The sequence below is a fragment of the Saccopteryx bilineata genome, chromosome 10 (genome assembly GCF_036850765.1).
Source record: "Saccopteryx bilineata isolate mSacBil1 chromosome 10, mSacBil1_pri_phased_curated, whole genome shotgun sequence".
Classification (NCBI taxonomy): domain Eukaryota; kingdom Metazoa; phylum Chordata; class Mammalia; order Chiroptera; family Emballonuridae; genus Saccopteryx; species Saccopteryx bilineata.
The window spans coordinates 7168819-7190760 of record NC_089499.1 but is presented as its reverse complement, the minus strand read 5'-3'; the positions used below and the strand labels follow the sequence as shown (position 1 = coordinate 7190760).

The window sequence follows — 21942 nt, the reverse complement described above, 5'->3', positions numbered from 1 at the left end:
CGTCGCCCCCTGGTGGGCAGAGCGTCGCCCTTGGTGGGCGTGCCGGGTGCGGGATCCCTGTCGGTCGGGCGCATGCGGGAGTCTGTCTGACTGTCTCTCCCCATTTCCAGCTTAAAAAAAAAAAGAAAAGAAAACGAGAAACCTAGGGAGAGCGATTCCATTCTAAGATATGGTCAGTTTGAAATCATTGTTCCTGACTCACTGAGGGTAAGAACACGCAGCTGCCTGAAAAGTAGTTGTAACATTCGATGTCCTACCCTCAGAGCTAGAAGGAAGCTGATCACCAAGTTTTATCCCTTGTGTTATTTATTCATAGATGAATATATTTGAAGAAAAGTTCAGGATGTATATTGTCTAAACTTTTTGTTGGTATTAAAAGTAGTGAATAGTCAACAGCTTGTTCACTTACTTGAATTAAATAAATAAAAAAACAGAGATTTAATTTTAATTTTATAATCAGTAAAACAGCATAGTTCTGAAAGACTTCAGAAAAGCTAGAATCACTGATAAAAAATAGCATAAGACTCCCTTTATCAGTCTTTAAACTAGTGTGTTTTTTTAACCTTTAAATCTCATTCTCTTCATCAGTTTTTGTTTTTGTTTTTGTTTTTTTATAGGTCCAGAGAGAGGGATAGATAGGGACAGACAGGAAATGAGAGAGAAAAATTATCAGTTTTTCATTGCGACACCTTAGTTGTTCATTGATTGCTTTCTCATATGTGCCTTGACCGCAGGCCTTCAGCAGACCGAGTAACCCCTTGCTTGAGCCAGCAACCTTGGGTCCAAGCTGGTGAGCTTTTTACTCAAGCCAGATGAGCCCGGTGCTCAAGCTGGCGACCTCGGGGTCTTGAACTTGGGTCCTCTGCATCCCAGTCTGATGCTCTATCCACTGCGCCACCGCCTGGTAACGTTCTTCATCAGGTTTTTTATTTGTTGTTTGTTTGTTTTTTTTACAGAGGCAGAGATAGACAGGGACAGACAGACAGAAACGGAGAGAGATGAGAAGCATCGATCATTAGTTTTTTGTTGCGCGTTGCGACTTCTTAGTTGTTCCTTGCTGGAGCCAGGGACCTTGGGTCCAAGCTGGTGAACTTTTTTTTTGCTCAAACCAAATGAGCCCGCGCTCAAGCTGGCGACCTCGGGGTCTCGAACCTGGGTCCTTCCTCATCCCAGTCCGACGCTCTATCCACTGCGCCACCGCCTGGTCAGGCTCTTCATTAATTTTTGATGAACCCAATTCAACAGAATGAAAAAATATGGACTCCCCATAGTGGCCAGTTTGTATTTTATAGACCTGTCAATGTGAAAGTTTTCCATTCTAAATCCTGAGATAAAGTACATTGAATAGTCCCTAACAAGCCCATTCTGGTTTTGGGTAATGGGATAGATAACATTGTAGAAAAGAAATGGTATTTCTGGGAACCACTGCTGTGAGTCAGACTGGAGGCAGCACTCTAAGGAAGGGGTCATCACCACTGAGCAGCCTCACCGAAGGACTCCTATAGAAGATGCTGGAATCGCCCGACCTGTGGGGGCGCAGTGGATAAAGTGTTGACCTGGAACTCTGAGGCCACCAGTTCAAAACCCCAGGCTTTCCCAGTCAAGGCATACAGGCACACATGAGAAGCAACTATGAGTTGATGCTTCCTCCCCTTTTACCCCCCAAAATCAATAAATACAATCTAAAAGAAAAAAATGCTGGAATCATCTGTCAAGTTCCTGGGAGAAAAGTGTTGTGCTGGGTGGGTCACAGGGAAAGGCACCGACTGTAAGAGCCATCTCAGACCAGGCTTGGCCCTCAGCATGACCTCTATGGAGCCACTTGTTCAGCTCATAGTAGACATCTCAATGTGGGATGCAGATTCTCTGTCCCGGTGATTTGAAACTTAATGTCACATAGACTTGATTTGATGAATGTGTGTGTTAGTTGAAATTTCCAAGTTCTACCTTGGCTGGATAACAGAGGTTGTGGGTTCGATCCCCAATCAGGGCACATACAGAAACAGATGGATATTTCTGTCTCTCTCTCTCTCTCCCTCTCCTTCTCTCTCTAAAATCAACAAATAAAAACTTTTTTAAAAAGGGAAATTTTCTAGAACCCTGACAAGTTCATCAGCAACTAGAGTTGCCCAAGGTCCTGCACCTCCAGTTTACTGTGTTGAAATAGGTGGTGTTGACAGCTTTTAAACAAAAAGCGCTAACAAGTGAGCGTCGGTAGGGATGCCCTCAGCTGCGTGGCTCCGGGACAGAGTGGAAGTGGAGGCCAGGCTGCGGGTCTGCGCACCTGCAGCCTGTTTGTCTCAGAGCCAGATGGGCCGTGGGTGGGAATCCTCTCAAGTGCTGAAGACCTGGGCCAAGCCTTTAAATTCCGAGGAGAAGCAAGACTGGATGTGGGCTCAGTCCATGGAAGATGGAGCTCCAGTTGCCTGAAGTGCCATTGTTGAGAGTCTTCTCCTTCCTGGACGCCTTCAGCTTGCTACAGGCTTGCCAAGTGAACAAGGTGAATTCTCTCTACCCTCCGCTGCGCTGTCTGGATTGACCACACCCGTCCACCTTGCCAGTGCCGGTGCAAGACCCCTTTCACCTCTCTCCCTACCGTTGGGGTCTTGGCTGCCCCAGCATCATACTCACACAGCTTCCCTTCATCCCTTAAATGTACCTGTTCATGCCGGCCCATTCAGCTCTGACTCACCCGTCCGTGTCCTGGAGAGTCAATTGCATCTCCTGACCAATTTGAGTACCAATTTGCAAAATAACAGAGTGGTACGTTGAATGTTTTGGGGTTGGCATCCTTCACTCTGAGCGCTTCGTATTTTGTCCAATGAAAATGACAAACTGACACTCAGGAGTTGTGCTGACTAAATGGTTCTTGAAGCTCCCATTTCAAGCCCCAGGAAGTCCACCCTGAACTTACCGGGAATATCGTGTGCTGGCAGTGATAGCTCTCTGCTGTTGCCGTGTCACCATTGCCCCAGACTGGGAGGGTTTTGAGAGCCACCCTGGGGGCTGGTTAACCACTGTGGGCTTTGCTCCCACAACAGATGATACCAAAGGCGGAGCCAAGGTTTGGGTACCAACTGCCGGCTCTTCTCTTCCTTTCTCTCCCCAGTACTGGAATAGTGTTGCAGATGACGAGCGCCTGTGGAGGTGAGCAAGGCGGGGGCAGGGTGAGGACGGGTGTCTCCGGGGGAGAGGGGGGCCTCAGTGTGCACTGGGGCCTGTGTGCGGCTGTGCGCAGGTGTGAGTGGAGGTTGCAGTGAGGAAGGCGGTCACGGGGTGCGCCCGTGCTGCCAAGGCTGTGGGCCGCTAACGGGATCGGGACACTTTCTAGAAACCTGTGTCTGAAGAAATGGAGCTTCTCCTCGCAGTGCCTGGGAAGGCCGACATGGAAGCAGTTCTACCTCAACCAAACAAAGTACGAGCGTCGCATGGCCCGGGCCCGGCCGGAGGACTTCGTCTACAAGGAGAGGACTGGCAGCCTGGGTAGGGGTACGAGGCAGCCTGATTAGCTTATTTTAAGAATTCACTATAGCCCTGGCCGGTTGGCTCAGTGGTAGAGCGTCGGCCTGGTGTGCGGAAGTCCTGGGTTCGATTCCCGGCCAGGGCACACAGGAGAGGCGCCCATCTGCTTCTCCACCCCTCCCCCTCTCCTTCCTCTCTGTCTCTCTTCCCCTCCCGCAGCCGACGCTCCATTGGAGCAAAAGATGGCCCGGGCCCTGGGGATGGCTCCTTGGCCTCTGCCCCAGGCGCTAGAGTGGCTCTGGTCGCAACAGAGCCACGCCCCGGAGGGGCAGAGCATCGCCCCCTGGTGGGTGTGCCAGGTGGATCCCGGTCGGGTGCATGCGGGAGTCTGACTGACTTCCCGTTTCCAGCTTCAGAAAAAAAATCCAAAAAAAAAATCCAAAAAAAAAAAAAAAAAGAATTCACTATATTGTTTTGGTGCTCTCATTCAGTGAAGAGAAAGGGAATTAAAACTTAGCAGGACTGCCTGACCTGTGGTGGCGCAGTGGATAAAGCGTCGACCTGGAAATGCTAAGGTCGCCGGTTCGAAACCCTGGGCTTGCCTGGTCAAGGCACATACGGGAGTTGATGCTTCCAGCTCCTCCCCCCGTCTCTGTCTCTCTCTCCCTCTCTCTCTCCTCTCTAAAATGAATAAATAAAATAAATAAAAAAAAACTTAGCAGGACTGGGTTGCTTTGATGACAGTCACCGGTCTCCCTGCTCCCTGACTTGTCCCCTGTGACCTCTGCTGTGTGGAGAAGCCAGAGGGGTGTTTTCACAACATAAAATCAACCTGTTACTTCCTTTCCCCAAAGGCTTCTCATCCCTCCTAGAATAAAACTTTAAGAGAAAAAGGAAATGTTTAAATAACAATTCTAATGCTGACTTTATTTCTGGTACATATTTTCAAATTCGAACAGTTCTCTAGTGGGGTGATTTTTACTCCCATTTTATATCTATGAAAACTGAGATTACAAAGAAAAACAAATTGGCCTATATCTCCCCAATGGCCAGTCTGCAATGGGAACCCATGCTTGAAAGATTCTGAAGCCCATTTTCCATCCTATTCTCCATAGAGTTTACAAGAATACTTAACATTGTGTGTGTGTGTGTGTGTGTGTGTGTGTGTGTGTGTGTTTGACAGAGACAGAGGGACAGATAGGGACAGACAGGAAGGGAGAGATGAGAAGCATCAACTCATAGTTGTGGCACCTTAGTTGTTCATTGACTGCTTTCTCATCTGTGCCTTGACTGAGGGGCTACAGTAGACCGAGTGACCCCTTGCTCAAGCCAGCAACCTTGGGCTTAAGCTTGTGAGCCTTGCTCAAATCAGATGAGCCCGTGGTCAAGCCTGCGACTTCGGGATTTTGAACCTGGGTCCTCCGCATCCCAGTCTGATGCTCTATCCACTATATCACTGCCTGGTCAGGCTACCTTATATTTTTTATTTACTTATTATTTTAGTGAGAGAGAGAAAGGGAAAGAGAAGGACAGACAGGGAGGTACAGACAGGAAGAGAGAGATAGGGAGCATCAACTCATAGTTGCAGCACCTTAGTTGTTCACTGATTGCTTCTCATATATGCCTTGACCGGGGGCTGTAGCCGAACCAATGATTACTTGCTCAAGCCAGCGACCATAGAGTCATGTCTATGATCCCGTGCTCAAGCTGGTGAGCCGACACTCAAGTTGGCGACCTCAGGGTTTCGAACCTGGGTCCTCAGCATCCCAGGCTGATGCTCTGTTCACTGCGCCACTGCCTGGTCAGGCAAACTTAACATTATCTTTCCAGAATTCTTTATTCAATTGGATCCTTCCTCAACTATCTGGTGGCCAAGTATTGTCTGTGTTGCTTTCTAGGAATCTTGGGACCTATTGCTTATCTCTCAGGAAGTGAGCACCCAATCAGTGGGCAAGAGAAGTCACTCCTTTGCACAGTGTCTTCAAACCGCATGCTTCATGTCTGGCATGTGCAAGAGGTGAGTCTGGCCAATGAGGAGCACAGGTAATGCATACCTATGTCCACCCTATTCCACAGGTAAAGCCAGTGTTGGGAGGAAAGTGATACTCAATTGGTAACAGAAACAAAGTTTTAAACCAGGTTTTCTTTTTTTTTCTTTCTTTTTTTTTGTGGGAGAGACAGAGAGAGTCAGAGAAAGGACAAATAGGGACAGACAGACAGGAAGGGAGAGAGATGAGAAACATCAATTCTTTGTTGAGGTTCCTTAGTTGTTCATTGATTGATTTCTCATATGTGCCTTGACTGGGGGGCTACAGCAGACCGAGTGACCCCTTGCTTGAGCCAGCGACCTTGGGCTCAAGCTGGTGAGCCTTGCTCAAACCAGATGAGCTTGTGCTCAAACTGGCGACCTCGAGGTCTCGAACCTGGGTTCTCCACATCCCAGTCCGACGCTCTATCCACTGCACTGCTGCCTGGTCAAGCTAAATCAGGTTTTCTAACTGGGAATCTGTGACCCTTTCATTTCAACTATAGACACATAGAGAATTCACTTTTTTTTTGTATTTTTCTGAAGCTGGAAACGGTGAGAGACAGCAGACAGACTCCCGCGTGCGCCCGACCGGGATCCAGCTGGCACGCCCACCAGGGGGCGATGCTCTGCCCACCAGGGGGCGATGCTCTGCCCCTCCGGGGCGTTGCTCTGCAGCGACCAGAGCCACTCTAGCGCCTGGGGCAGAGGCCAAGGAGCCATCCCCAGTGCCCAGGCCATCTTTGCTCCAATGGAGCCTCCCCTGCGGGAGGGGAAGAGAGAGACAGAGAGGAAGGAGGGGGAGGTGGAGAAGCAAATGGGCGCTTCTCCTATGTGCCCTGGCCGGGAATCGAACCCAGGTCCCCCGCACGCCAGGCCGACACTCTACCACTGAGCCAACCGGCCAGGGCCGAGAATTCACTTTTTAATATGTGTTTTTATATATAAACATGTGCAAGAACTTACTTTCTATTGGTAATGCAGAGTGACTTTGTGATTTTGGCCTCATGCATTTCCATGACCTATTCTACTGCCTCTCTGTCCACAGTTGGCATTTGTTTTATTGGCTTTTTCAGAAAGTGGCCTCTACTTCAGATCACCTCCAAGGGGGCAGAGAGGTTGTCTTGTATATCAGGACCAGCATGTGCAGTTCATGAAGCACTGGAGAGGAAGCAGGAAGACCCCAAGTGGGTCCCAAATTATTGTGTTATCTTGCTTTTCCCTGCTTGGATTTCTCTTTTCCATAAAAAAATGGATATTGACTCTTTATAACACAGGGTCTCTTCTGATGTATGAACATATGAGGTAGCAGGGAAATGAGGAGATAAAAGTCCAGAAGGGTATTGTTACAGTAGACTCACACAATATTATATTTCAATTACATCTCAATAAAGCTGGGGAAAAAGAAATTAGAAGGATACTCTCTTGGATAACTTGCTCTAGGGGAAACCAGTCACCATGTCCTTGAGGACATCCAAGCCATCCAATGGACAGGTCCACATGACATAGGATTCAGGCCGCCTGCCAACAGCCAACACCAACTTGCAGTCATCTGGATGAGCCATCTTGGAAGCGACTCCTCGAACCACAAGCGAGCCTTCAGATTATTGCATCCCCAGCCAAATCTAATGAGAGACTGTAAACCAGAGCCATTTGGTTAATCCACCTTTGAATTTTTGATCAACAGAAGCTGTGTGAGGTAAGTGTTTATTGCTTTAAGCTGCCATGTAATTTGTTATGTAGCGATAGAAAACAAGTACAGTTTTCAGTACCTGGAAGTGAGGTGCCGCCATAGCAGAAACCTAAAACATGGGAGAAGCTTCGAAACCAGGCAGTGGACAGAAGCCGGGAAGACTCTGAGCGAAGTGTTGGGCCTTGAAGAGACTGTTAGCAAAAACCTGCTGGCCTGCCATGAGGCTGCCAGTGAGAACTTAAAGGAAAGTCTGACAACTGTTACTGGACCCTAGAGGAAAGGGGATCCTTGTTACACAGTGGCAGGATTTAGCAACACTGTCACCCATGGCAGTGTGAAAGCCAGGAAACATAACTACCAAATTGAGTGATCTTGCTGAGGAGATTTCCGGGCAGAATGCTGAATGCTGGCTTTTTCTTGCTGCTTACAGTAAAATGCAAGAAGAGAGGGAGAGAATAAAATAAGGGCTGTCAAACAATCAGGAACCAAAGGTTGCTGGAAATTTACAGCCTTTCTAGATGGCAAATGATGCTAAATCTCAGAAGTGGATTCGAAGAAAGATCAGCCCAAGACAATGTCAGTAAGCGATACTATATAAAATTAAAGCCAGGTGGGTGACTGCAGAGTTCTTTGTTAGACCACAGAAGATCTAAGGAGATGTCTCAGAGAACCATTCACTCAAGCAATAGGACCTCTAAAAAGTTTAAAGCATTGTTCTTGGCAGCCCCAGTACAAGCCCAAGGAATCAAAGGATTTATCTCAAAGATTTATAAGTGTGGCTCTTATCTAATGATATAAACTCAAATAAGGTTCTTTTGAGAACCACAAAGTGTTTGAAAGAATTATATTGGCAGAAATACTGCCAGCTTGAGTTTAAAGGGGTTGAGATAATCACAAAAGGGAAAGAGATTTCCAGATCCCAAACCTCTTTTTTTTTTTTTTTTTTTACAGAGACAGAGAGATAGTCAGAGAGAGGAACAGATAGGGACAGACAGGCAGGAACAAAGAGAGATGAGAAACGTCAATCATCAGATTTTCGTTTCGACATCTTAATTGTTCATTGATTGCTTTCTCATATGTGCCTTGACCGCGGGCCTTCAGCAGACCAAGTAACCCCTTGCTCAAGCCAGCGACCTTGGGTCCAAGCTGGTGAGCTTTGCTCAAACCAGATGAGCCCCCGCTCAAGCTGGCGACCTCGGGATCTTGAACCTGGGTCCTCAGCATCCCAGTTCGACGCTCTATCCACTACACCACCTCATGGTCAGGCCCAAACTTTTACAGACAAGAAGCAGGCTGCAAAAACTACTCAGCTGCAAAATTGAGCCACCATATGTGAAAAGGAAGGGGTGTCTCAGAAACGGAACCAAGAGCCTGGAGAGTGGAGCCTACAGACAGGAAGAATCTTTCCCAGGCCTTCCGTCCAATCAGCAAACTACCAGATGTTTTCTACTAGATTTCAATTTATTTTATTTTAGTCTAGTAGTAATTTCTTATTGCTTTCCCCTTTCTCATTTTCCATTTTACCTTTTTTTTTTTTTTTTTTTTTTTAATGAGAGTGTCTATAACGTTATCCTATGCCTGCCCTACCCTTGTATTTGGGGAAAGTGGGGGACAGATGACTTATATGTTTAGTTCTAAGTTTTTTATATCAAGATGAACTGAGTATAAAGAGCCTCCTCTCTACCTGGACCTAATTCAAAAGTGAGATCCCAGAGTTTGAGATGATGCTGTAATGGTATGAGGTATTTGAGGGCAGTCAGAGATGGTGAGTGTATTTTGCACGTGGGAGAGAAGTGAAGGTCAGGGGCCACAGGGCCCCTTCCTATTCCTTGTTCCATAGTATTAATGGTCTTGGGTAGTCCACTCCCACACTGAATAAGGCTGACCTTTGTAATCAATGGGATATTGTGGAAATGATGGAGTATAACTTCTGAAGTTATGTCATAAAAGACACATCCTCTCTTTTGAGTCATTGGCTCTTCGAAAGCCATCCACAATGTCATGAGGACAGCCCTATGGAGAGGTCTGTGTGCTGAAATACGGAGGACTCCTGCCAGTAGCCGGAACCAACTTGCCAACCGTGTGAGTGAGTCATCTTGAAAGTGAAACTTTGGCTTCAACCTCATAAGAGACCCTGAGCCAGGGCGACCTAGCCAAGCTATACTTGCATGTCTAATGAACAAACTGTGAGATCATTTATTGTTGTTGTTTTAAGCAACCCAGTTTAGGGATGTTTTATCACACAGCAATAATAACACGACACAGGCAACCTGCTACAGAGTTAGGAATCAAAACAGTGATTATGTCTGGGGAGGGTGAAGGGGGTGGGAATAGAACAGTTCAAGGGGGGCTCAAAGAGGGTGCAGAAGGAGTTATATTGACCACTTTGTAATAATTCATTTACCCTTACAATTACCTTTGTGTTCTTTTCCTTGTATGATATATTTTAGAACTTTAATAAGACTGAAAAAGAGTCTAGAGCCTGACCTGTGATGGCGCAGTGGATAAAGCATCAACCTGGAATGCTGAGGTCGTTGGTTCGAAACCCTGGGCTTGCCCAGTCAAAGCACATAGGAGATGCAACTAGCACGCATTAATGCTTCCTGTTCCTCCCTCCCCCTTCTGTCTCTCTCTCCTCTTTCTAAAATTAATTTTAAAAAAAGTTTAGAGGAAACACTTTCCTCTGTCCTGTTTGCAATGTACAAGGTTGATGATGGAATAACAATTATCCCGATAGTTGATACCCCTTGAACTCTTATGCACTAGGCAGAATTCTAAGTACGTTCAATGTGTTATGAAATGTAATACCACAGCCGCGTAAGAAGTCACGGTGGTAAGTAGCTTGCTGAATGTCACACTGTTAGTAGGAGGCAGAACACATTGAGCCAAGGAGTCTGATTCTTTATGCTCATCACGCGAGTTCCTGCCTTTGAGTGTATTGTATAATTCCTTTCTCATGTTCACTACCTCTCAAATAACTGAGATGTTTAGTAGAATTTTCTTACTCTATTCCCAGGAAAAAAAAAAAAAGAAGTAAATCTGAGCTGGAGGAGGCTTCCACACAACGGCAGAAGGGAAGCACAGTGTGTGGGGAGAGTTCTTCGGACACAGACAGTGTTACTCTCTCGTTCTCTAGGGCACTATCATCTGGTCAAGCCCAGTCCAGCAATCTGTCATCAAGCTTCTGGCGACCCTCCCGCAGATGCATCTTGCATTCACTGTGGATGTGGGGGCAACTGTCAAAGTGTGGAACTGTCAGGATGAGGACGCGCTAACTACGCTCACCATGCCCCGGGCCTGTTTTTCCTTAGAAGCCTTTCTCATGAAGGATGGTCCCTTCCTGCTGGTAAGTGAGCCCTGCCCCTGGGGGGGGGGGAGGGGCACAAAGCCTGCTGCCTTGCAGGTGTTGTGACTCCATTGCTGTCGCATCCTGATCTGTCTTCTTGAGACATCCCTATCACATACCCTGTGGGTCATAATACACCAATGAATGATGGCCATACACACCTTTATACCACCTTAGCCCTTGTTACATCTCAGGTACATTTCCCCAGTAATTCTGCTAAAAAAAAATACCTTCCCGAATTATTTCATATCCATGTTTCTTCTTTCAAGTGTAAATTAGAGAATACATGAGCTTGGACAGGGACCATGGAGGGAGAAAGGTGGGTTTGAGGAGCCACTGAGAAAAAAATTAGTGTTGATATGCTAATGAGTAACTATCCTGGAGTGCTTGGGGCTTAGAACGTTTTATTCCTGGGGTCATCCCAGCAACCTTGGGGGCGGGCTGGTGGAGGGGCGTGTTCACCTCCACAGTGCGAGGGAAGAAAGGGTGGCACCTCCTGCAGCTGCCAGCGCTGCCCCCTGTGTGCTTTAGGACGTCCACTCTCCCTCCATTGACATGGCGGCGGTGCTTTGATTTCAGATCGGCAATTCTGAAGGTGACATCTACACATTCACGGTGCCCGAGTTAAGGAGTGTTTCTAGAGTGAACGCATTTAACTATAGTGTTGATCTTCTCCACTGCTCTCCTGACAAGAAGTGGATCTTTGCCTCTGGGACACATCAGCACATCTTGCCAAAGGTGGGTGCTGCCCTGGGTGTCTTCACCTCAGGAGGAGGAGGTTGGCGACGTCGGGAAGGTGAGGTCAGGAAGTGTTAGTGAGACAGCAGAGCTCAGCGAGGACTGGACAGACTGCTCCCTCCCCTCAAAGGCCATGAAACCCGTAGAATCCATTCCTCCAGTCAAGAAACAATGTTCTTTCAAGCAGCAACATCTGTTGCAAAGACCAACGTTTATTAATGAGAATTTGCTCATGAAGCCGGAATCAGCCAAAGACAAGGAAGAGGGTGAGAGAGAGATCACGAGTTAGTACCTGGTTCCCTTTTACTTTCTTTGCTTTGCTTTTAGCTACCTTGGCTGAGAAATACAAAGTCCAGAAGCACTGCAGAGTGCACCAGCCTCTGAATGTCACACTGAGAAAGTGACATTTTGGGCAGGCCTTTTTACATGGTGCATGCGCACAGGGCACCAGAGAGAGCAAGGCGCTAGGGAGGCAGCAGCGAACGCAGACCAGCCCTTGAGAAGTTCTCTAAGAAGGGAAACTCTACCTGACCACCCACAACGTGATTGGGGGTCCAGTGTGGCTAGACGCTTTTGTAACCCCTTGGCATGCTGGAAAAGAAGCTTTGGGGGTCTCTGCTCCATGTGTGATCGTGACAGGCAGGTTAAGAAGACAATGAGCCTGACCAGGCGGTGGCGCAGTGGATAGAGCATCGGACTGGGATGTAGAGGACCCGGGTTTGAGACCCCGAGGTCACCAGCTTGAGTGTGGGCTCATCTGGTTTGAGGAAAAGCCCACCAGCTTGAACCCAAGGTCGCTGGCTCCAGCAAGGGGTTACTCGGTCTGCTGAAGGCCCGCGGTCAAGGCACATATGAGAAAGCAATCAATGAACAACTAAGGTGTTGCAACGCGCAACGAAAAACTAATGATTGATGCTTCTCATCTCTCTCCGTTCCTGTCTGTCCAGCCCTGTCTATCCCTCTCTCTGACTCACTCTCTGTCTCTGTAAAAAATTAATAAATAAATAAAAATTTAATTAAAAAAAAAAAAAGAAGACAATGAATGAGAAGCAGTGATTACTTCATGCTTCCTCGGATACAGAATAAAGCTTTGGCCACAAGTCAAGGGTTTTTTGTTTTTGTTTTTAATTTTTATTTATTCATTTTAGAGAGGAGAGAGAGAGAGAGAGAGGAGACAGAGAGAGAGAAGGGGGAGGAGCTGGAAGCATCAACTCCCATATGTGCCTTGACCAGGGAAGCCCAGGGTTTCGAACCGGCGACCTCAGCATTTCCAGGTCGATGCTTTATCCACTGCGCCACCACAGGTCAGGCAAGTCAAGGGTTTTTAAAGAAGCTTTTCTGGAGCTGCTCCTGTTCTGAGATGCTGTAGCTTCCCGTTTCACCTGACCACATGTGCGCTACTCTCCCCACAGGTATTTTTCTCAGAGGGCTTACTGACACCATCGGAAGGCAGTGCCCCTTTGTCTGTGGGTCTCCCCTTTGCGATGTGCTGCAGAGCCTGCTGGTTCCCGAGGAGAGTGAACCGGATAACGCTGATGTTCCGAAGAGGCTCTTTCAAAAAGACAGGGTTTACCACCTTTGATCTAACAGCTGAGAAGACCGGGAGCAAGACAGTCATCCAAGGTAGGCCGTGCCACCTTGTTTCTCCTCCCGATCACTCGTGCACTCATTTTAAGCTGTAAATGTGTATAAATGAGTCAACCTGTGTACAAGGCAGGGGATTTCTTAGCTGGAGGCTACCCCATGCCTGTTTGACTCTAATGCCCACGCTTCTGACCTCTACCATCCACCGTTCCCTATTGGGCAAAAAAATGTTTAGATTCCCATCATGCTTCAGGTCCTGGATTCCGCTGCCCCTTCCCTGGATGCCTGAGCCATCATTTATTGTCTGTACACTTACTTCTCTCCCTGAGTGATGGCACCCATCACCACAGTCAGTGACACATATTTTCAGGCCAATGGCCTGCCTTTCATTTTCTTCACTGGACTAAAGTACCCTGGAAGTAGGAAGTATATTTTTTCATTCAGGGTGAGGATATTGTTCTGACTAAATGACCCAAAGTTTGCCTGTGCATGTGCATATATTTTACATGAAAACAGCCCATCAGGCCCTGGCCAGGTAGCTCAGTTGGTTAGAGTGTTGTCCCAATACACCAACATTGCGGGTTTGATTCCTTGTCAGGGCACATACGAGAGTCAACCAATGAAAGCATAAATGAGTGGAACAACAAATCCATGTTTCTCTCTCTCTCTCTCTTCTTTCTCTCCAAAATAAATTAAAAAAACAACCCAGCCCATCAGATCGCAAGCTTCCTGTTGCCAGTTCGTATGCAGAGTCCTATTTGGATGGGAGTCAGTGATGAAAACATGATTGTCTTTGAGAGTGGGTTACACCTGTTTCTCTTCACCATTAATGGCCTCCTGTTGCAACAATTTGACGACCACCAGATGACCATCTGCAACCTGTGGGTGGTATGTATACCCTTCTCCTATTGCTTATTGCTCGGAATTTGCCTCTGGGCCACTCACCCCTGGGTATCCTTTGAAGGACTATCTCCATGTCCTCACCACGTCCATGGATAACTACATGCATCTGTACATGTGGGAAGAGGAAGGTCGTTATCCATACCTCAAGAGCTGCTGTCACCTGGAACATAGAAGGGATGACCGGACACTGAGCTGGTAAGTCCTGCTTTGTGACATAAATTTTTCTTGAAGATTTAAAATTTTTACATTAAACAAACTGATAAAGGGATAGTAGGATTTTTTAAAAAAGATTCGTTGAAAAAATAAAAAAATAAAAAAAATAAAAAGATTCGTTGAGGATATATATGAATAAACTTAAGCTCCAAAAGAGAATTACTTGTTCTTTGAGTATGTCCACAGCCCTTGCAATAGATTTCAAAAGGTTTTTCAAAATGACAGTTTATATTTCCACAAGCAGTATATGAAGATTTATCCTTAATGTCCTGTCTTTACTTGTAAGGTCTTATTCTCTCATCAGTCTCTTTGTAGCTTTTTTTTTTTTAATTTTTATTTTATTTTATTTATTCATTTTAGAGAGGAGAGAGGGGGGGGAGAGAGAGAGAGAGAGAGAGGAGAGAGACAGGGGGGAGGAGCTGGAAGCATCAACTCCCATATATGCCTTGACCAGGCAAGCCCAGGGTTTCGAACCGGCGACCTCAGCATTTCCAGGTCGACTCTTTATCCACTGCACCACCACAGGTCAGGCTCTTTGTAGCTTTTTTTTAAAAAATTTTTTTATATTATTTTATTTATTCATTTTAGAGAGGAGACAGAGAGGGACAGAGAGAGACAGAGAGAGACAGAGACAGGGGGGAGGAGCTAGAAGCATCAACTCCCATATGTGCCTTGACCAGGCAAGCCCAGGGTTTCAAACCAGCGACCTCAGCATTTCCAGGTCGATGCTTTATCCACTGCGCTACCACAGGTCAGACTCTTTGTAGCTTTTAAGGTACAACTTTTGCACATATTTTGTAAGATTTTACCTAAGTATTTAGTGTTTTAATGCTATTATAAACAGCAATGTATTATTTATTACAATTTTTCATTAATAGTGTGTAGAAATATGATTGACTACTGTATATTGACCTGGTATCCTGCAACCTTGCTAAATTACTTATTCAAAGAGCTTTTATTAATAGATTTGTAGATAGTTTGTGATTTTTTTCTATGTACACAGTCATGTCATCTGTCAGTAGCAGTGGTTTTATTCCTTCCTTTCCGATCTGTATGCCTTTTACTTCTTGTGCTTTTCTTACCGCATTGAATGTAACCTTCAGCACAACACTGGAGTGGAGAGCAGACATCCTTGCCTTGTATTGAAAGGGCTGAGTCTTTCACTATTATGATAGTCACACTCTGTTTTTATAGATGCCCTTTATTAGGGTGAGAGAGTTTCCTTCTATCCCTACTTTGATGAGAGTTTTCATTGTGAATAGATTTTTAATTTTGTTAAATGCTTTTCCTGCATCAGTTAATGGGATCATATAGTTTTTCTTCTTTAGATTGTTAGTAAGGCAAATTATATTGATTTCTGAATACTGAACTAGCCTTGCATTACTGAATACACTCCACTTGGTCATGTTGTGTTTTTTATATATTGCTGGGATCGATTTGCTAATATTTTGTTGATGACTTTTGCTTCTGTGTTCATGAGGGATATAGATCTATATAGTCTTTTGTACTATCTTTGCCTCATTTTGGTATGAATATAATACTGGACCCATAAAATAAGTCTTTCTTCTATTTTCTGGAAAATATTGTGTAGAATTGGTGTTATTTCTTTTTTAAATATTTATTAAAATTCTCCAGTGGAAGCGTCTGGGCCTGAGGATGACTTTTTTTCTTTTTTGGAAGGTTATAACTACAAATTCTTTAATAGTTGAAGCACTGTTCAGATTATCTTTTTTATGTGGAGTGAGTTTTGGTAGTTTGTGGTTTTCCCGTGATTGTCATTTCATCTAACTTATCAAACTTATGTGTAAAGATTTGTTTCTTTTGGTCTTTTTAATGTCTGCAGGATCTGTGCTGCTATCTATCCCTTCATTCCTGATAAAGATAATCAATATCTTCTCTTTTTTTCTTTGTCAGTCTTAATAAAACTTTATTCATTTTAATTGTTTTTTCAAAGAAGGAACTCTTGGTAGATACTTTTTTGTTCTTCTATTTTGCTGTTCTCAATTTTATCCATGTCTACTTAAATCTTTTCCTTCCTTCCTTCAGCTTGTTCGGGTTTATTACTTTTTTCTTTTTCTAGTTCTTGAGGTGAAAGCTTAGATTATTGTTTTGAGACCTCTCTCTCTCTCTGTCTTTTTTATTCTTTTTAAGTGAGAGGAGGGGAGATAGAGAGACAGACTCCCACATGCATCCCAACCGGGATCCACCTGGCAACCCCCATCTGAGACCAATGCTTGAATCAACTGAGCCACTGGCTGCAAGAAGAGAAGAAAGAGAGAAGGGGGAGAGGGAAGGGAAGAGAAACAGATGGTTGCTTCTCATGTGTGCCCTGACCAGGGGTCAAACTCAGGATGTCCACATGCTGGGCTGACACTCTATCCACTGAGCAAACTGGCCAGGGCTCAATTCTATCAGTTTTTAGTTCATATATTTTGCATCTCTGTTGGTTCCTGCACACTTATTTATTATTATTGTATGTTTTTTGTTAATTGGCCCTTTTATTTTTGTGTAATGTCCCTTGCAACTTCCTTTGCTCTCTAGTCTACTTTACTTATTAATTTAGCCACTCCTGCCTTTTTATTTATTTATTTATTTATTTATTTATTTATTTATTTATTTTTACAGAGAGAGAATCAGACAGGGACAGACACAGAAACAGAGAGATGAGAAGCATCAATCATTAGTTTTTTGTTGCGCATTGCAACACCTTAGTTGTTCATTGATTGCTCTCTCATATGTGCCTTGACCTTGGGCCTTCAGCAGACCGAGTAACCCCTTGCTCAAGCCAGCGACCTTGGGTCCAAGCTGGTGAGCTTTTTGCTCAAACCAGATGAGCCCACGCTCAAGCTGGTGACCTCGGGTTCTCGAACCTGAGTCCTTGGCATCCCAGTCCGATTCTCTATCCACTGCACCACCTCCTGCCTTCTTTTTTAATGATGTTTGTATATTACATTGTTTTTCCACCCTTTTACTTCCAGTCTACTCATGTCATTTAATTGAAGTGAATTTCTTGTAAACAGCATCTAGTTGGGTCATGATATTTATCCACTGTGCCAAGATCTGAAGATCTGTCTTTTAATTGGTTTATTAACTTCTCTTCTTTCAACATTTGAAAAAATGCTGTGTCACTATCTTCTGTCTTCTGTGGAATCCAGTGAGAAATTCACTGTCATTCAAATTGTTGTTCCTCTATAGATGATGTGTCGTTTTTCTCTGGTTGACTATATGTTATTTTCTTTGTCTTTAGTTTTTAGAAATATGGTGTGTCTGATGTAGGTTTCTTTTAATTTAGCCTGTTTTGGCTTGATTAGTTTTGAGTCTGTAGGTTTACCAAATCTGTGGAGTTTTCAGCTATTATCTCTGCAGTGCTTGAAGGGAAGAGGAAGGAGTACCAGTTAGTGCAGGAGGGGAGATGGTCTACAGGGCTTCACCCCACAATCTCTGCAGTGGGGGGATGGTCTACAAGGCTTCACCCCACAGTGTCTGCAGGGGGAGAGATGGTCAACAGGGCTTCACCCCACAGTGTCTGCAGGGGGGGAGATGGTCAACAGGGCTTCCCCCCACAGTGTCTGCAGGGGGGGAGATGGTGTACAGGGCTTCACCCCACAATCTCTGTGGGGGGAGATGGTCTACAGGGCTTCACCCCACAGTGTCTGCAGGGGGGGGATGGTCAACAGGGCTTCACCCACAGTGTCTGCAGGGGGGGAGATGGTGTACAGGGCTTCACCCCACAATCTCTGTGGGGGGAGATGGTCTACAGGGCTTCACCCCACAGTGTCTGCAGGGGGGGGATGGTCAACAGGGCTTCACCCACAGTGTCTGCAGGGGGGGAGATGGTGTACAGGGCTTCACCCCACAATCTCTGTGGGGGGAGATGGTGTACAGGGCTTCACCCCACAGTGTCTGCAGGGGGGGAGATGGTCTACAGGGCTTCACCCACAGTATCTGCAGGGGGGGGATGGTCAACAGGGCTTCACCCACAGTCTCTGCAGGGGGGGGAAGGTACCACTTTTGAGTGGGTTTGTGGAAGGCAAGTATGATCAATAGGACTCCATCTCCATAGCTTCCAGGCTCCTGGAGGAGAGAGGTAGGCACCATCTTATTAATACAGAATGAGGTGGAGCATTGGTAGGGTCATGCTCTACCATTTTCACATTATCCTGTGCGGAAGGAGGCATGGCTTCTTTTGTGGTATTCACCTAGAGCAGAACAGGTATAATCAAAGGGAACAAAATTCCATTTTATTTTATTTTATTTTATTTTTCTGAAGCTGGAAACGGGGAAAGACAGTCAGACAGACTCCCGCATGCGCCCGACCAGGATCCACCCGGCACGCCCACCAGGGGCGACGCTCTGCCCCTCTGGGGCGTCGCTCATTGCGACCAGAGCCACTCTAGTGCCTGGGGCAGAAGCCAAGGAGCCATCCCCAGCACCCGGGCCATCTTTGCTCCAATGGAGCCTAGCTGTGGGAGGGGAAGAGAGAGACAGAGAGGAAGGAGAGAGGGAGGGGTAGAGAAGCAGATGGGCACTTCTCCTGTGTGCCCTGGCCGGGAATCGAACCCGGGACTTCTGCACACCAGGCCGACGCTCTACCACTGAGCCAACTGGCCAGGGCCTCAAAATTCCATTTTAAAATAAAAAGTTCCTCTCACATCGTTATTAAATAATATAACCTATCAAATCAGAGAGATTGATAATTATAGCAGTGATATCTCAGAGCAGGTGGGGATTGCTACTCCTACAAAAGATAATGAGCCTAACTTTGCCAGGTCTACACAGTTATATAAAACCAAATCTTGCCTGACCAGGCGGTGGCGCAGTGGATAGAGCATTGGACTGGGATGCGGAGGACCCGGGTTCGAGACCCGAGGTTGCCAACTTGTGCGCAGGCTCATCTGGTTAGAGCAAAAACTCACCACCTTGGACCCAAGGTCGCTGGCGCGAGCAAGGGATTACTCAGTCTGCTGTAGCCCCACGGTCAAGGCACATATGAGAAAGCATTCAATGAACAACTAAAGTGTCGCAATGTGCAACGAAAAACTAATGATTGATGCTTCTCATCTCTCCGTTCCTGTCTGTCTGTCCTGTCTATCCCTCTCACTGACTCTCTCTCTGTCTGTAAAATAAATAAATAAATAAATAAATAAATAAATAAATAAATAAAACCAAATCTAAAAGTAACTTTTGTGATCAAAGGACCAGTTGATTTGGGAAGAATATTTATATCTTTGTTTGGTTCAAATTTAGTGTCATCAACAGTGGATCTCACTACTTTCCCTTGTGTCCACTAATGATATTGTTTTGTTTTGTTTTTCCTGTCACCAGCTATTTCTCCAAAGCAATATGCGATAACACGAGCATAGTATGCGTGGTGTCAAGAAGCCGTGAAAACAGCACTCTGGTGATGTATTCCGTGAATAAGTGATATGGAAACTAATGCAATTCACCGTGCACCGATACAGTAAAAAGAATTCTGTTTGCAAACCCAGAATGACTATTTTAGTAATATTAGGGAAAAAAAAGCGGTAATTTGTCTATAACAAATCAGACACTGTGACAGATACTCCAGGTCACACACGATTAAGATAGAGGGTGGAGAAACATATTCTTTGTCCCTGCCATCAGGGATATGTAGAATGTTAAGGTAGTTGAATATGAATAGTCACACAAATATGCAACTCCAAACAGTTCCACGCAAGCATCTTATGGGAGAAAGTGTGACTTTAGATTGAGGCTGGTTTAGAAGTGAAGGCGTCTGTGTCAGACAGTCGGTGTTCATGCCTGGAAGCAACCAAAAATCAATTCTGTAAAATTTAGGCAAAAAGAAATGTACTAGAAAAACATGGAGGTTAATATCTAAAGGTAGCTAGAAGAGACTCAGCACATATGGGAATAAGAAACGCTCAAAAGGACCAAGAGCCTGACCAGGCGGTGGCGCAGTGGATAGAGCATCGGACTGAGATGCAGAGGATCCAGGTTCAAGACCCTGAGGTTGCCAGCTTGAGCGCGGGCTCATCTGGTTTGAGTAAAGCTCACCAGCTTGGACCCAAGGTCGCTGGCTTGAGCAAGGGGTTACTCTGTCTGCTGAAGGCCCACGGTCAAGGCGCATATGAGAAAGCAATCAATGAACAACTAAGGTGTCACAACGAAAAACTGATGATTGATGCTCCTCATCTCTCTCCGTTCCTGTCTGTCTGTCCCTATCCTATCTATCCCTCTCTCTGACTCTCTCTCTATCTCTGTAAAAAAAAAAAAAAAAAGGGACCAAGAAATAGAAAATACATCAAAGGTCAAATCACAGGAATGTCTTAATTTGCATATCATCATAGCCATTGTAATGGATATAAAAAAGAAGTAGCCCTGTCTTCTGTGTCACAAGCTCAGGATTCAGAGGTCTAGGAGACAGTACAGTACTGAAAAATCAAGCCTAAGACACAGGGGTCTACTCTCTTGCCTTTGTGTGTGTGTGTGTGAGGAGGATGGGAAGAAAGGTGATCTGAGGAGGCAGATGGTACTCTAATGGGATGTAATCGCAATGGGAGATTTCTCCAAAGAGCCGTGTGGGTTTCGAAGCTGTTTTAAGTGTCTACCATCCCCTCTCTGGAGAAATAAACCTGAAGCTGCAACCAGGAAGAAAAAGGAAGGGAAGCCCAAGAAGGGTCGAAGGAGAAGGACAAGCCTGAGTGAGAAGATGTGGCACGAGATGCACTATAAACAGCCCCTGGAAAGCTCTGAGACAGTCCAGTGTGTTAGTTCAGAATCAAGGAAAGTTTATGTAGCCGAGGTCAGTGATGAGTAGATACTAAGACAAGGGGGGAAGTCAGAAGTGTCAATTCACACAGAAATTTGCAGGATCTAACCCAAATATTTAATACACATTAAGCGCAATGGTAAGACGAGTTTTTTTGTTTTGTTTGTTTGGTTTTTTTTGTATTTTTCTGAAGCTGGAAACGGGGAGAGACAGTCAGACAGACTCCCGCATGCGCCCGACCAGGATCCACCCGGCACGCCCACCAGGGGGCGATGCTCTGCCCACCAGGGGGCGATGCTCTGCCCCTCCGGGGCGTCGCTCATTGCGACCAGAGCCACTCTAGCGCCTGGGGCAGAGGCCAAGGAGCCATCCCCAGCGCCCGGGCCATCTTTGCTCCAATGGAGCCTTGGCTGCGGGAGGGGAAGAGAGAGACAGAGAGGAAGGAGAGGGGGAGGGGTGGAAAAGCAGATGGGCGCTTCTCCTGTGTGCCCTGGCCAGGAATCGAACCTGGGACTTCTGCACGCCAGGCCGACGCTCTACCACTGAGCCAACCGGCCAGGGCCAAGCCCAGGGTTTTGAACCGGCAACCTCAGCGTTTCCAGGTTGACGCTTTATCCACTGTGCCACCACAGATCAGGCCAGATGATTTCAGTTTTTGCATTGCATTTTTTTTTTTTTAGCAAAGGAGGATAAAGATCTATAATTTTTTAGACATATGTTTTTTAAGAGATCCTTTTCATTGTCATTTAGAATATTGATTTAAAAGTAGCCATAGTCCCTGACCTGTGGTGGCGCAGTGGATAAAGCGTCGACCTGGAAATGCTGAGATCGCCGGTTCGAAACCCTGAGCTTGCCTGGTCAAGGCACATATGGGAGTTGATGCTTCCAGCTCCTCCCCCCTTCTCTCTCTCTCTGTCTCTCTCTCCTCTCTCTCCCTCTCTGTCTCTCTCTCTCTCTCCTCTCTAAAAAAAAAAAAAAAAAAAGAGCCAGTTAAGCCATTTTCTTTATTAAAATCTATTATCTCTGTCATAGATAAAGGTAATAGGTGGTAGTGGAGACCAAGGTAGGAGATAGAGGAAGAAATATGTAAACTATGTGGGAAATGTGCATGCGCACAGGAATGTAGTCTGTGGAAGGACACAGGAATACATAGGACCCCGCGAGGTCTGTGATTTCTGAATAGCTTAAGTTCAAGAGAGACAAAAATTGAATTACTGTTAGGCTTT

The 21942-nt window shown here is 45.8% G+C and overlaps 1 protein-coding gene across 1 annotated transcript; it reads left to right on the top strand.

Annotated features, from left to right (window-relative positions):
* The first annotated feature begins 2410 nt into the window (after positions 1 to 2410).
* Positions 2411 to 21790, top strand: FBXW12 (F-box and WD repeat domain containing 12). The gene is made up of 11 exons (XM_066245479.1): positions 2411 to 2500; positions 3110 to 3147; positions 3332 to 3483; positions 5361 to 5479; positions 10318 to 10527; positions 11107 to 11265; positions 12678 to 12888; positions 13559 to 13737; positions 13814 to 13947; positions 19291 to 19366; positions 21749 to 21790. Exons 1-11 carry the CDS (start codon positions 2411 to 2413, stop codon positions 21788 to 21790), a joined length of 1410 nt encoding a protein of 469 aa, XP_066101576.1.
* Positions 21791 to 21942: the final 152 nt, after the last annotated feature.

Coding starts and splice junctions, on each gene's coding strand:
- FBXW12 (XM_066245479.1), top strand. CDS start 2,411: ATGGAGCTCCAGTTGCCTGAAGTGCCATTGTTGAGAGTCTTCTCCTTC. Junction 5,480..10,317: donor ATGTCTGGCATGTGCAAGAG/GTGAGTCTGGCC, acceptor CTCGTTCTCTAG/GGCACTATCATCTGGTCAAG. Junction 19,367..21,748: donor GCCGTGAAAACAGCACTCTG/GTGATGTATTCC, acceptor TCTCTGTCATAG/ATAAAGGTAATAGGTGGTAG.